General features: G+C 45.7%; 1 protein-coding gene across 1 annotated transcript; it reads left to right on the plus strand.

Moving 5' to 3' along the window:
• Positions 1-8248: 8248 nt before the first annotated feature.
• LOC144121384 (uncharacterized) lies at positions 8249-10704 on the plus strand. Its single transcript, XM_077654580.1, has 3 exons — positions 8249-8405; positions 9245-10250; positions 10586-10704. Coding segments are annotated over exons 1-3 (1011 nt in total). The 5' UTR covers positions 8249-8402; the 3' UTR covers positions 10588-10704.
• The last annotated feature ends 2193 nt before the right edge of the window (positions 10705-12897 follow it).

Raw genomic sequence — 12897 nt, forward strand, 5'->3', positions numbered from 1 at the left:
AGGTATTGCCCGCTTTTTGCCGCTGCACTTACGTGACCAGAGCGTATAAGTTACAAAATGATCACGCCCAGCCAAATTTTGTTGTCCCACAAGGATAAAAAAAGCATAAGCAGATTAAAAGATCAGAAGACATTGCACCCCCTTCGCTCCCTTTGTGAGACGAATAGCCGCAACGCATTCATCTTTGATTGCCTGCATGCAGCTAAACCTTGATACTGAAGCAGCACAACTGCACACGGACATAAAAAGAAGGAAAGTTAGCACCAGGATGCTTACAGCAGACGTTCATTTGGAACGGCATAGTTGAAGTACTCAGGAGCAAATAGGATATAAAGAGAGTGTAGCTAAAACCGCGCATTGCATAAGCACACGCTTTGAGCAATTGGGAAGACAGAAAAAAACATTACGAAGCAGGAATAAAAAATATATTCTTTTTCTGAGGTTGAAACAAAAGGAACGCTCACGCAGCTGCCATCACAAGCTCCTTGCTTTCTGGTCTGGAGAATATTTGAGTTTGAGTTTACGGGGGTTTAACGTCGCAAAGCAACTCAAGCTAGTAGAGGCGCCGTAGGGAAGGGTTTCTCAAATATCGACCACCTGGGGTTATTTAACGTGCACATACATCGTACAGTTCGCGCCCGTATAGAATTTTGCTCCCATCGAATTTTGACTGCAGCGGCCAGGACCGAACACGCGTATTTCTGATCAGCAACCGAGCGCCATAACCAGTGAGCCAACGCGGCTGCTTCAAGAAAGCCGCTCTGACAAGATGCAAAATCAATTTAAAATAATGTTCCACTCGGTGCCTGCTTGTGAAACTTGCTAGAAGGCATGTCCTTATGCGCATAAAACAAATAATATTATTTGTTTTCGTTGTAAGTTTTGATTCTGCACCCATTTAAGCTTCTCTTTATTTATCACACTAATTTGGCACTTTTCAAACGAAGATACTAAATAGCAGGTGTGCCAGCAGCTAGGTTGCGGGAATCACCGTTCTTAACAACCTTGGAATGATTCCTGAGCTTGTCTTTCAAACTGCGACCGATTTGTCCAGTACAAAAGTCACTGCAAGACAGGCGAATACACCAGGATGTCCTGATACCCTACAATGTTTTGAAATGCATTCTGAGCACTCTGACACTTTTTTTTTTAGTTTATTCATACTGACGCTGAAGGTTGCCAACCATTAACAAGCTGCAAAGACAACTTTTACCCAGACTTTTTTACGAGCTTTTTTTCCGATTAGGTAAAACGACATGAAAGTGCACTGTAATGACCTAGAGATTTTTCAATCACAAGCTGGACTGAGATAATATTTCGGAATGTTCCCACTTTTTTGGATACCACTCCGAAACCGTGAATTGAACGTGTGGTGGGTGGCCTGAAGGGACATGCCTATCTAACTGATGTTAAGAGATGCGTTCAGTCTTATAGAGGAGACATCGTGCGGGCACTTTTGATGCAAGAAAGGACAATTCCTTGGTATACCAGTTTTGAATGGAGCTGTACGGTAAAATGGCTTATCTCATCTGGGTTGGAAAGACAGAGACATGGCCGAAAATACATTGCGAGATCACGTCAAGGAATTTAGCGGGGCCATTAACAGGATCTTTGTAGGTTTGGTACAGTGCTGCAGGAACATAAAAGGAAAGACCATGATAGTTATCTACGTTGTAAGCTTCAAGGTGACAGACGATTAAAACGAGATAATTGTCAACGAAACGGAATCCCTCTCTTACTTATGAGTACTGAATGCGCGCTTTGAGGAGTGCGCGTTGATTTCATAAATAATATTCCCTAGTACCAGTGCCGGTGGGACTGATCCTGCAGCCAATATTTTTGACATCATCGTCAATGCAGCCCAACTTCAATGCATCGACAGAGCGCGGAAGGCAGGTGCGTGCACAGCGGGGTTCTCTTAGTCACAAAACTTTTTCTCTATTCGCCCTCCCCTTTCGACCTCTTTACTTTCCTCATTTCTTTTGAACGTTTCTTAAGCCGATGCTGCCAAGCCGATGCTGCCTGTCAAGGTCTTTTTTTTTATTGCCAGCTGCCGGTGCTGGAGTGTTCAGCTCGAAGACAATGAAAAATAAATTAAGAAAAGGCTGTCGACTGTTTACGCCTGTTTTCTGAGCTGCACTGCTGGTGGCAATTGTTTTTAGAACTCCAGGGAGTTTGTGTACTAAGCTCTTGCACACTTTCCGCATAGTTCAAAACCAGCTGTCTTGACAGCCGTGGAATGGTGTAGAGTGAAGTCTCGGTACACCGATTATTAAGAAACCGCAAAAACTATTGTGTGCACAGAGGTAATACTACTGCCGAAGCCCAAATATTTTCACTAATAACTGAACACGACACAAACTTTGCATCACATAAAGATCTGAACACGCGGATCTCGAGTCGAAAGCAACGACAATAAAGAAATCACGTATGTTAACTCTAACTGCACACCTTGAACCAACGCCCAAATCTCGCCAGACCTGCGTGAACTTCACGCACTCTTGCAGTTCGTGCCTCCCTCAGCAACGTTCCCAAAACGATGCTCCACCTCACGTGCAACCACGGCTTCCAAAAATGTGGTTTATGAGCTGCGTCACTGCTGCCTATTTTATTTGTTCAAACGGATACGCGGCTACTTTGCTTCGCGCCCACAACTGCTAATCACAGGTGGTCACAGCAAATCGGGGCACACTAAGAATTTCAAGTTTGTATTCGAGAAAGCCACTAAGAGGTGTTTTATGTCGTTTCGTTGCTACAGCGCGACCCATTCAACGATAATGAAGGCACCATAAGGGCACCATGACACAATGAATGAAGGCACCGCAAGGTTCATGGCGAGTGCAGGGCCAAGTGCAAAAGATAGTCAATTGGCGGTCCACACGAAAACTGCGAAGGCGGCGCGAGGCATGAACCACAAGACGCCACGCGGACGCAACTACATCGACATCAAAGAGGACTACGATAAACAACGGGTAACGAATTGAACGACGCAAATGCGACAGTAAGCGAATTATTAAAGTTACTTTCCTCCGAACTCATCGTCTGAGGGAGCATATGAAGGTCATGAGTAGACAGAACAGCCAACCGACCGCCGGCGAAGGGTCTAAGCGAGCTCTAACAGTGAAAAGTCTCAGTTCTGCTAGGACTGTTACTAGAGTTTCGCCCATAACTTGTATACAAATGATATTAATAACAGAAAGGCGGATATAAGTAGAGCATCATGTTTCGGCTTTGTATGTTGGCAAAATTTCCACAAACTTTTGCAACCGAGTAGAGAGAAAGACGGAGAGGCTCTGTCTTTGGTGAACAGAGAATTTAGCCGGCATTTAAATCCGCTGACATGCTACTCTGCGTGAGGAAGGAATTTATGGCGAGAAAGATGGAATGAGAGAGGTGTAGGAAATGGGATGACAAAGTTCGCGTTTACAGAGAATGCTGCGTAATAATAATGCATGAGCAGCGCCGATTACAGCGCTGCTTATCTGTAACCGGCACGGCACTTGCGGTTTTGTGCTCCATCTGCCCCTGTGTTTGCACCAGCCTCGAGCACTGCTTTTTTTTTATTGTACGGTGGCCACTCAGTGTTTTAATTTCTTGCATTTCGTGTCTGGCGAGCCTTTGTCCAAGAGGCTTTAAGTCTGCAGCACGCTTCACCAGATGCGTGTAAAAAACACCACGCTCTCTCGTTCTCCAATTTGAGCATATTTTCTGTTCTATTGGGCTTTATGGGACGTAAGAAAATAAGGTTATCACACGCCAAACCCGATGTTAGATATGTATGTTTCAAAACAGAAATAAAGAATTAAAAGCCACAGTTATTTTAAAGTTTTTTCTTCTGGAATCAAGAGATACATGACAAGTCTACCGCTGCGTTTTTACCTAAAAGTAAGCTCGAATGCAGTAAAGTGCAATTCTTGTTAAATACAGTAAGCTGCATTCATCGTAGTCGTTCTAATTTTGAGCATGAAATTGAAATCTGGCTTACAGTGACCCTCTTTTCGAATGCTTGACAGGTAGGTTAGTTTTATTTCGTTAGTGAAAATTTCTGTGTAAGGTGTGAGTGTCTCCAATGCAAACTTAGCATAGCACGACTTTCCTTATGTGCGCGCAACTTCTATCCTTCTAACATAGGCTTTACACGGTTTAATTCGTTATTTATTTCATTATTTCATGTAGATTACCAGTTACCTTGTACTTTGGGGTCTACTAACTTCATGCCATCTTTCCGATGTAGCAACTACCTTATATGTGGGAAATATAAGCAACCTGTTTTTCTTAGCGCTTGTCTTGGTGCTGCGTGAGTCACCTAAGGAAGATAGGTTTCCTCCGCATGATCGCGTTAAGATCGGTTAGCGCAAGCTTCCCGATTAGCGTACTGACAACATCGCAGCAGTTGCCAGCGCGCTTTCACGAGTACCGCCGAGTTTAGCCTCGCTGAAGGGCGACCCGCTCGCGCTAAGCTTAATCCGCAGTTCACCGAAGAGAATAATATAAGCAGATCACGATAAATAGCGCTCGTCCACAGAAAATGCTTCCCTATTTGCAAAATGCAAAACCTGGCACCAGTGGCCGATTGTCGGGTGTAATCATGGGATTAGTGCGAATCGGACTGCTAAGCCGTGCATGCCAAGGTTGGTGACGCCAAAAGCGATCTATCACCATATTAACATGGACATCAAGGCACCTGAACAGAAAGATGTAAGTGACCATATTCGTTTGAAAGAAATAACAAAGATGCGCACAACTCAATGAAACATTCTGTGAAACCTGTTTAAGTAAACAAAAAAAATAATGAATTCGAAGAAGACTTCCCTCAAACCTGGAGCCAACCCTTTTCCCTCTATACGCGCTGCCATTCGCTCTTTTTTTGTGGCGTGTCCGTAAGGAATTCTAGACACTTTTAACTTCAAATTTTTTTTTGTCGACGCGATAACTGTTGTGATTTTGCTACTTTGACATGGTACTTAAAATTAAGTTCTGTGATGAGCTGTGTATATCAGTTGCCAGAGGCGCTCGTCCAGTAACTGTAACAGGGCCGCCAATGTGTCCTATACGCTGGCGCCGTTTTACGTCAGCGGAAAGTTTAACTGATGCCAAGAGCACTGCTCGCATTCTTACAAAAATGATTGGAGGCTCGGAAGCTGTAGGAGCGTGTTGAAGCAACTGGGCTCAATGGCTGCCCGTCTCGATGCATCAGCTCAGTGTTATCAGCTTATGTGTGCTAAGTACACAAATTTGCAACTGCATCTGCTTTAAAAATGCAACAAGAACATCCAACTGCTTCCGGAGGGATACGTACAGGAGACTCAAATACACTGTATTCGTGAAGCGCAAGCACGCTTCATAAATGCACATAGATGAAGCATCTACGTGTCACCTTCCAGGCACAGCACCTGCATGAATAACTCTGCCTGCTTTTATTCCTGCACAACCTGCTAGGTAAAAACAGCCATAAAACAAGCAAACAAACAAAGAAATATCTGTAGACATTTTTTTAACTAGCATTTAAGAGAACACTGAGAGCTAGCCATAAGATGAGATTCTTTTGTGCAAGTCATGTCCACTTTAACGAGAGACTCCGCGGCCCACCGCTTAAGTGCACTCCTCGCCTCCTCTGGTCCGTTTGGAACCCTGTTGCTGTGCCGGCCGGAGGAGTCTGCCATTATTACTTTAGCTCTATTGTCTGACGAACTGCAAACCACTTTAAACTGAGTATTATTAGGTGAAAGCAGGCTTCTAAGTGGTTCCCTTAAGTTCGATCTCCACTTCATTCGTATAGTTTCTCTGCCGCATTTGAGTTCGATATGAATTTTGTTTTTCCTTTATTTCCTTGCTCAGCCGAAGATTCCACGGCCTCCACCCCGCCCTAAAACCGAGGTCTTCGTTTTATGCCGCTGACGCGTGCCCCCAATAGCTCATGACCTCTCAATGCCGTCAGTTGCAGATAGCTCCCCGATTCGCGAAGGAGGGCGCAGCACTGCATCGTTGCAGATGCAAGGATAAGTGCGCAAGTCGCTGAAGCTTCTTGCTTGTGCGCCGACATCGTTTTTGCACTGTGAAATAAAAAAAAAACGGTGTTGTCATTGCACGGGATTAAGTCTCGAGTTCTTACTTCTGTCAAAAAACAAACCAAAAACAACAGTTCGCGATATTGCGGACAGTATTGGACGATACGGTACTAGATTCTTTACGCAGCGTTCTCACGTATAGCACTCTTCAGATGGTACTCTACTTAGCACACTTAAGAAGAATTGCATGCCAGCTGCACATGTCGTCGCTTACTTTCTTTGTTTTGTTTGTTTAGCTACCTTAGATCGTTTACTTGTTTGAACAGTTGTAATCTGCAACCAAGATTTTATCTTCAAGGCTTGCTGGGTAGCTCTCTAGGCACAGCTCATTCAACGCTGTATTTTTCTTTGGTGTTCGACAATGTTCTGCCTAAAGAGGCGTTAAGTTGTAAGTTGTAGTTGACTTAGTGTTCCCCATCAAATACACTGCTACGTGGTGGCAGGTAAAAAAATAAAGTGGCATGACACAGTGAACCAACGATTTAATGGCTGACTGCATGCTCAAGTGCGAGCGCTGGATACCGTGCCATTTCCTTCCTAAATACATTCGCCTCTTACTAAATTTTCGTGTTCCTGGTTTGTGGTCTTCTGTTACAATTTGGTAGTCAAGTCATCAAATGGTTTCTATGCTATCAATTGACTCGGCTTCTGCTATATTTCACTTACTGCAATCAATTTGCAATTGCCATGTGCGTGGATTTTCTGGAGCTAGGCTCGAATTGCTGCGCCCTTTGCCTTTCATTCTACATTGTGACGCTACTTCGCAACAACCTAGAATGTTCTCCTGTGTGGTTTTGCCGTGTCATTTTTACTTTTTTGCAGCTCTCAGCGAAACCACAGTTCCAAGGTGCCTGTTAAAACCCAATCATTCGATTATAACAGTTTAAAGACCCAAGGCGCTTTGCAAGCGCCTGACTAAATGCGCACGGGAATTAGTTCTTTTACGAGCCACAGCCTGAGCAATCCAATACACATGCGCCTGATAAATTAAGAGTGCCAGTCTCTTTTCACATCAGGAGGCCCCGTATCTTTTATTAAAAAAACTTGCAAATTCTTTGTGAAAGTTCAAAGTTCTGCAGCAACTTTACGCAACTGTTACATATCATGGCGCTTAGGCTCTACGTTGTATCCGGCTGCAATTGGGCACAACAAGCACAAAATAAAACAAAAACCTGTGCTAGTAAATGCTTCTCGAATAGCCAAGTAGACAACGGCTGGGCTCAGGACATTAATTACACTAAATAACAAAGTTAATTTCTTTTAAAGTGGGGTTGTTTGTAATAAATTAACACTTTGCTCTAGCTAAAAAACGCTTTAGAAATAGAAAAAAAAGAGCTGGTAAGTAATGTATGTACCTTTGGAAAAAGTGGCTTGCAAACAGCCAGCCCAATGTCAGTTGCCAACTATTACGCATTCACGGCATGTGCATACATCGATGCTATTATTAGGTGTTAAAGGAGTCTAATAAAAATCTTGTGTACATAGGATTCTCGCCAGATACCAGCTTTTTACACTAGCTCTAATTTATTTTTCCACGCACGCTTTCAGCTCTTACAGGCCACTAAAATAAAAATAAGTAACTAAATTTACGTCTTGAGCCAAAAGCCAAGAGGAACTTTCCTTAAAGCCGAGTATACTCTCCTGTGCAAGCTTGCAGGTGCCACCACGACGCTTCGCACTGTCAACACCAGCTTCGATTCCACAGGCGACGACGCTGCGATATAGCTTCCAGCACAGCCGCTATCTGTGAAACCTTGGCTCTGCCATTTACCGCGCGCTCGACTACCGCGCGATCTCGCTGCGCGTGCTAGCGACCGCACGCGCTAGAATACTTAAAAGCTCTTCGGGAAGAGCGAGGCGCCGTGCGTTCACAAGGTGGGCATAAAAAAGAAGTCACGTAACGGATAGCCGAAACTAGAGAAAGGCCACGCTCGTTGACCTTCGGGGTGCGAGCCAGGATCCGCATCTCTCGTTGTGTTTCGCCCGTCTTCTTCGCGCCGCAAGGTCCTTGCCAGCCACCTTCATATCGATAGGCTGTTCTTCCGCTTACTCGAATGTTGTTTAGCTCCGCTGTGTCCACATTTCTTTAATTTTTTTTTCGCTGCTTGTTTAGTTTTTATCAGGCCTTGTTTTGGGTCGAACTGGCAGGAATCGCGACTAGAAAAAAAAACGCGAGAAAAGGCACAAATGCGATCGAAGTTGAATTGCATGCCCCAGACCACTTTCTCTCGTTCCCTCTCACCCTTCGTGTGTGTATAAAAACACGCTTACTCTTACATTGAGGCAGACTGGAAGCATTTTCGTCTTCTTCTCACCAGCGCTCCACAGCTAACCATGGTAAATATTGACATTCCAACCCTTCCAAATTCACTTATTCGTTTAGAGAAGAATGTCGTACCTGGAATAGACGACACAACGAGGGATATAGTTTCTTTAGGCTCGACAATATAGAACATGTTTTTGAAAGCCATCATTGAACAGCATACTGAGCGCAGCTCACTTTTATGGTAGACCTTGGAAAACGTTCTCTTAATGTTCCGCAAGGGAAGCGCTAAGATAGGTTACCTTTATTCCGCGTAAGTTACACTTACCTAGAAAATATAGCGAATGGGGTTTCGGTTCAAATTCGTAGGAGGATGGCTGGCTAAAATTCGCTGCAGCATTGCGCCGGAACGCAGCATTTATTATTTTGTAGGGATGCGTATAATTACATCATTGTCGTTTTTCGTGGAATAGCCATTCATTTTCTTCTAGATTTTATTAATTTACACTTTTGCAAAACATTTTCGCTAACCGCACTGGAAAGCTTTCCCGATTTAGATTTTTTCTTGTTGCATGCAAAAAGTTTCAAGTAAACGCGCCGTCTTTCCGCACCTGTATTACTCCAAAAGTGACACTTTGTGCAAAACACAACTCTAATAACATAAATTAGAAAACACGTCGAAAAAAATAAAGCAAAGCAAATATGTTAATGCCTCTCCCGTTTGCTCGTCTGAGATGAAGACTTCCTTCCAGAACGTATAAAGAACAGCAGGTTGACCATTCTATTGATGGTGCGAGAACTGTGTCTGCATAGCAGTGCACATGAATTAAATAGCGTAAGCCTATAACATAGTTATCGTAGGCCCGCTTCAACATTACATTTCTATGGTCATGGATGATTAATTTTTTTCCAGATTCGCATCTGCGTCTTCCTGGCCTTGGCCACTTCTGCCTTCGGCGCCGGTGTTGGCTACGGCCTGGGACTTAGCCACTACGGTCTCGCTCACGGAATTGGCTACTCCGGAGTCACCGGCTTTGGACTCGGCTACGCCCCAGCCGTGACCCGCACCGTCGCCGCATATCATGCTCCTGCCGTTGCTGCCGTTCACCATGCTCCAGCTGTCGCCACCTACGCCGCCCCAGCGGTTGCCACCGTTGCCCACGCTGCGCCTGCCGTGAGCGTCTACCGCTCCGCTCCAGTTGTGGCCGCTGCCCCAGCTGTAGCGACCGTCGCCCACGCTGCTCCAGCCGTCGCCTACGCTGCTCCGGCTGTTACCAGTGTCTATCGCTCCGCTCCGGTCGTTGCCGCTGCTCCAGCTCTTGCCACCGTCGCCCACGCTGCCCCGGCCGTCGCCTACGCTGCTCCGGCTGTTACCAGTGTATATCGGTCCGCTCCGGTCGTTGCCGCTGCCCCAGCTGTAGCCACTGTTGCCCACGCCGCTCCGGCCTTCTCTTACGCTGCTCCGGCCTATACCAGCGTTTACCGCTCTGCTCCTGCCTACAGCGTCTACCGTTCTGCTCCAGTGGTGGCTGCTGCCTCAGCTGTTGCTACCGTCGCCCACGCTGCTCCAGCCGTTGCCTACGCCGCCCCTGCCGTGACCAGTGTCTACCGCTCCGCTCCCGTTGTCGCTGCCGCTCCGGCCGTCGCCACCGTTCACGCTGCTCCAGCTGTTGCCACCGTTCATGCTGCTCCAGCTGTAGCCACTTATGCCCACGCTCCGGCTGTTGCCACTGTTCACCACGCACCTGCTGTTGCCGCCATCAGTCATGCCGTTCCTGCATACGGCTATGGCGTCAGCACGCTCGGCTACGGCGTTGGCCACTACGGATACGGCCACGGCCTCCTCGGCTACGGTCTCAACTACGGCTATGGCCTCGGCAGCCCATACCACTACGGCGCCCTCCTTCGCAAGAAGAAGTGTGAGTTGTTTTTTGTCAATAAGCGCCTTTTCAAGATTTAAAGTAGCTGCACACCAGATCATTCAAAGGTTTCAGAACATATATCTGCTCTCCAGGTTAGTCAAACTTTATTAGGCGCGGTGTCAATGCAAATCTTGCATAGCTAAATGATACACATTTCATGGCACGTCCGATGTTTTTCGCAGTAGTGAAGCGATATTTCCCATTCGAATAATAAGAAAAATTAGGGCATTGGATGGTTTACTTGCCCATAAATATTGCGCGCATATCTCATTGACCTGAGAATTGAGTGAACTCTCGTCTGTAAAAGTGAACTCTCTTCTTTCTCTTTGCAGAAACGAAGTACCTATACCCGACAAGGCAACAGAGTCTACTCGGCAAAGAATCTCAACAAAATCTGCCTTCATTGGATGGGGCGCTGGTTGCCTGCAAGAAATAAAATATTTTTCTTTTATTTCTGTTTCTTGTTAGTGCATATTGAAAATCTTGAAACCAAAATCATCACGAAATCATCTTCCAGTGAGTACCAGATCATAGTGGCATTGTTGGCAGCGACATAGCTGATGGTGCTGCTCGATCGGCTCACAATACAACCAACAATGTCCGCATACAACTAACAAGAGCTGACGCAGCAGGGCACCTTCAACTGCTCACCCGAAACCTGACTGTACCATTGTGGTCTACCCATGGAGGACAGACATCCTGCTCGCACCACTTCGACTCTTTACTTCAACATCAAATACCATTCGGCCTCTACCGCTGTGATACTACGCTGTTGTGCCACCTGTGGCTGAGAGAGGCGTTCACAAATGCCTATTCCCATACCATCTCATTGCAATGGCCGACACTCCAGCATGTGAGGATGCGGATGCAATGAAACGATCGGGCACTTAATCTGTGACTGCTGCGTTTTAAGCGAGAGCGTGCCTTCCTGGCTGCTATGCTCCGCCGCTTGGACTCTCGTCCTCGCATAGAAATAAAGATTATCGGGCCTTGGTATAAAACCTCAACACAAAAGAAAGCGGTGAAGGCATTTCTGATGTTTTTAAAGACATGGGGTTAAGTTCGTGATTATAAACTTTGCGCTTTAAGTGTGCGCCCTCCGGGGACAGACTCGATGGTCTCGTGATTAACTCGTTTCCTTTCCGCACTTTCTTTCTCTTTTATCCATTTGTTCGCCTCCCCACGTGTGGGGTAGCCTACTGTGCATCGCCTAGTTAAAGTCTTTGCCTTTTCCTCCTTCTGTTTTCCTCTCTCTTGAAACCAATATTTGTCCTTGTGACAAGCAAATGTCCGGACATGGATGTCGCGATTATACAAAGTTGTGAGACTGTTAGCGCACTATAGATGCTTCGCATTTGAACCGTTATGAAAAATCTGGTATGACATATATGCAGGATTAGGTATACCGGATTATGGAACGGAAGGTCACTGTATGAAACAGAATGACCCTTGGTACACCGGATGGCATAATGTAACGGGCGGCCCAGGTTTCGAGGAGAGAAAAGAAGATCTCGAAAAAGGTACCATCCATTAAATACCTAAGATACAATCTACAAAATTTTAAAACAGTATAGATCCTATAGGCAGGTCAGTTACAGAACTCCAGTCATTTACCTTCTCAGCCTCAGCTGAGCGTGATGACCACTAAGCCCCAGTGAGCACTGAAACCAAGTTTATTATTTTTGCTTGTTTATTGAAACTGTACTTTCGTTGTATCCGAATCTTTCTTAAATGCAGACATCACAGTTGTATGGTACCTGGTAGAGGAACCAGCAGAGCAGGACAGGTACACAAGAGAAGCAATTCACACTTACAACGCTGGATACGTTGTGTACGCGTCCTTTTCCGCTTGTTTCTGAGTTCATATTTTCAGTTTGTGCCATAATAACAAGCGTCATAATCTGCCTCAGCGGTCACACGTGATTGGTCAAACGCCGGAAGCGAATGTGGTGGTTAGGATACAGAGAAAATGGCCGAAAAAACTGTACGGTGACCTCAAACAGATAGCGTACGCAGCAGATGCTCAGGGACAACCAACATGGCTGCGCGCTCTGAAGCGGAGCCTCTCGCTTCTAAGTTAACCCGTCGGTGTTGCTGCGTTTTTCGGCACGTGAACTGGCTATAAACTGGGTACGGGGCTTTCGCTTCGTCTTTTCTAGCCTATAACAGATTGTATCGATGATAAATTTGGCCTGTTTTTATTTCGCTGGACGATCCGGTACTTCCTGGACCTAACGAGCACCAGTTTGCTGTAGAAACTGTTCTCTCCATTCAAATCGGATGGGGCCACTATCACCGGAATTACCTCGTCTTGAATGATGTAACATAAACCATAATGCCAAGCGAAATGCTAGCGTTTACAGCGCAAAAATATGCATTTCCTATTCTAGAACTCTGTATTAGTTGTTGAAGCGGCCTGCATCATGACCGTGTGTAATGCCTGGCAGCGTGAAACCGCTCATGTACACGGAAGGTCAGTCACCAGCGACGTGCTACTAGACCGACGCATTTGACATGCCAAAGAGGGTTTTTGAAGCGATAGCTTCACCACCCTAGGTAAGGCCGATTTCGCCGTGCGTTACCGGTTGACCTTGAAGTGAACCAGAGGTGAAGTGTAGCTATAGGCCTTATCATATGTGGTACA

Source organism: Amblyomma americanum, chromosome 2, assembly GCF_052857255.1.
Source record: "Amblyomma americanum isolate KBUSLIRL-KWMA chromosome 2, ASM5285725v1, whole genome shotgun sequence".
Classification (NCBI taxonomy): Eukaryota; Metazoa; Arthropoda; class Arachnida; order Ixodida; family Ixodidae; genus Amblyomma; species Amblyomma americanum.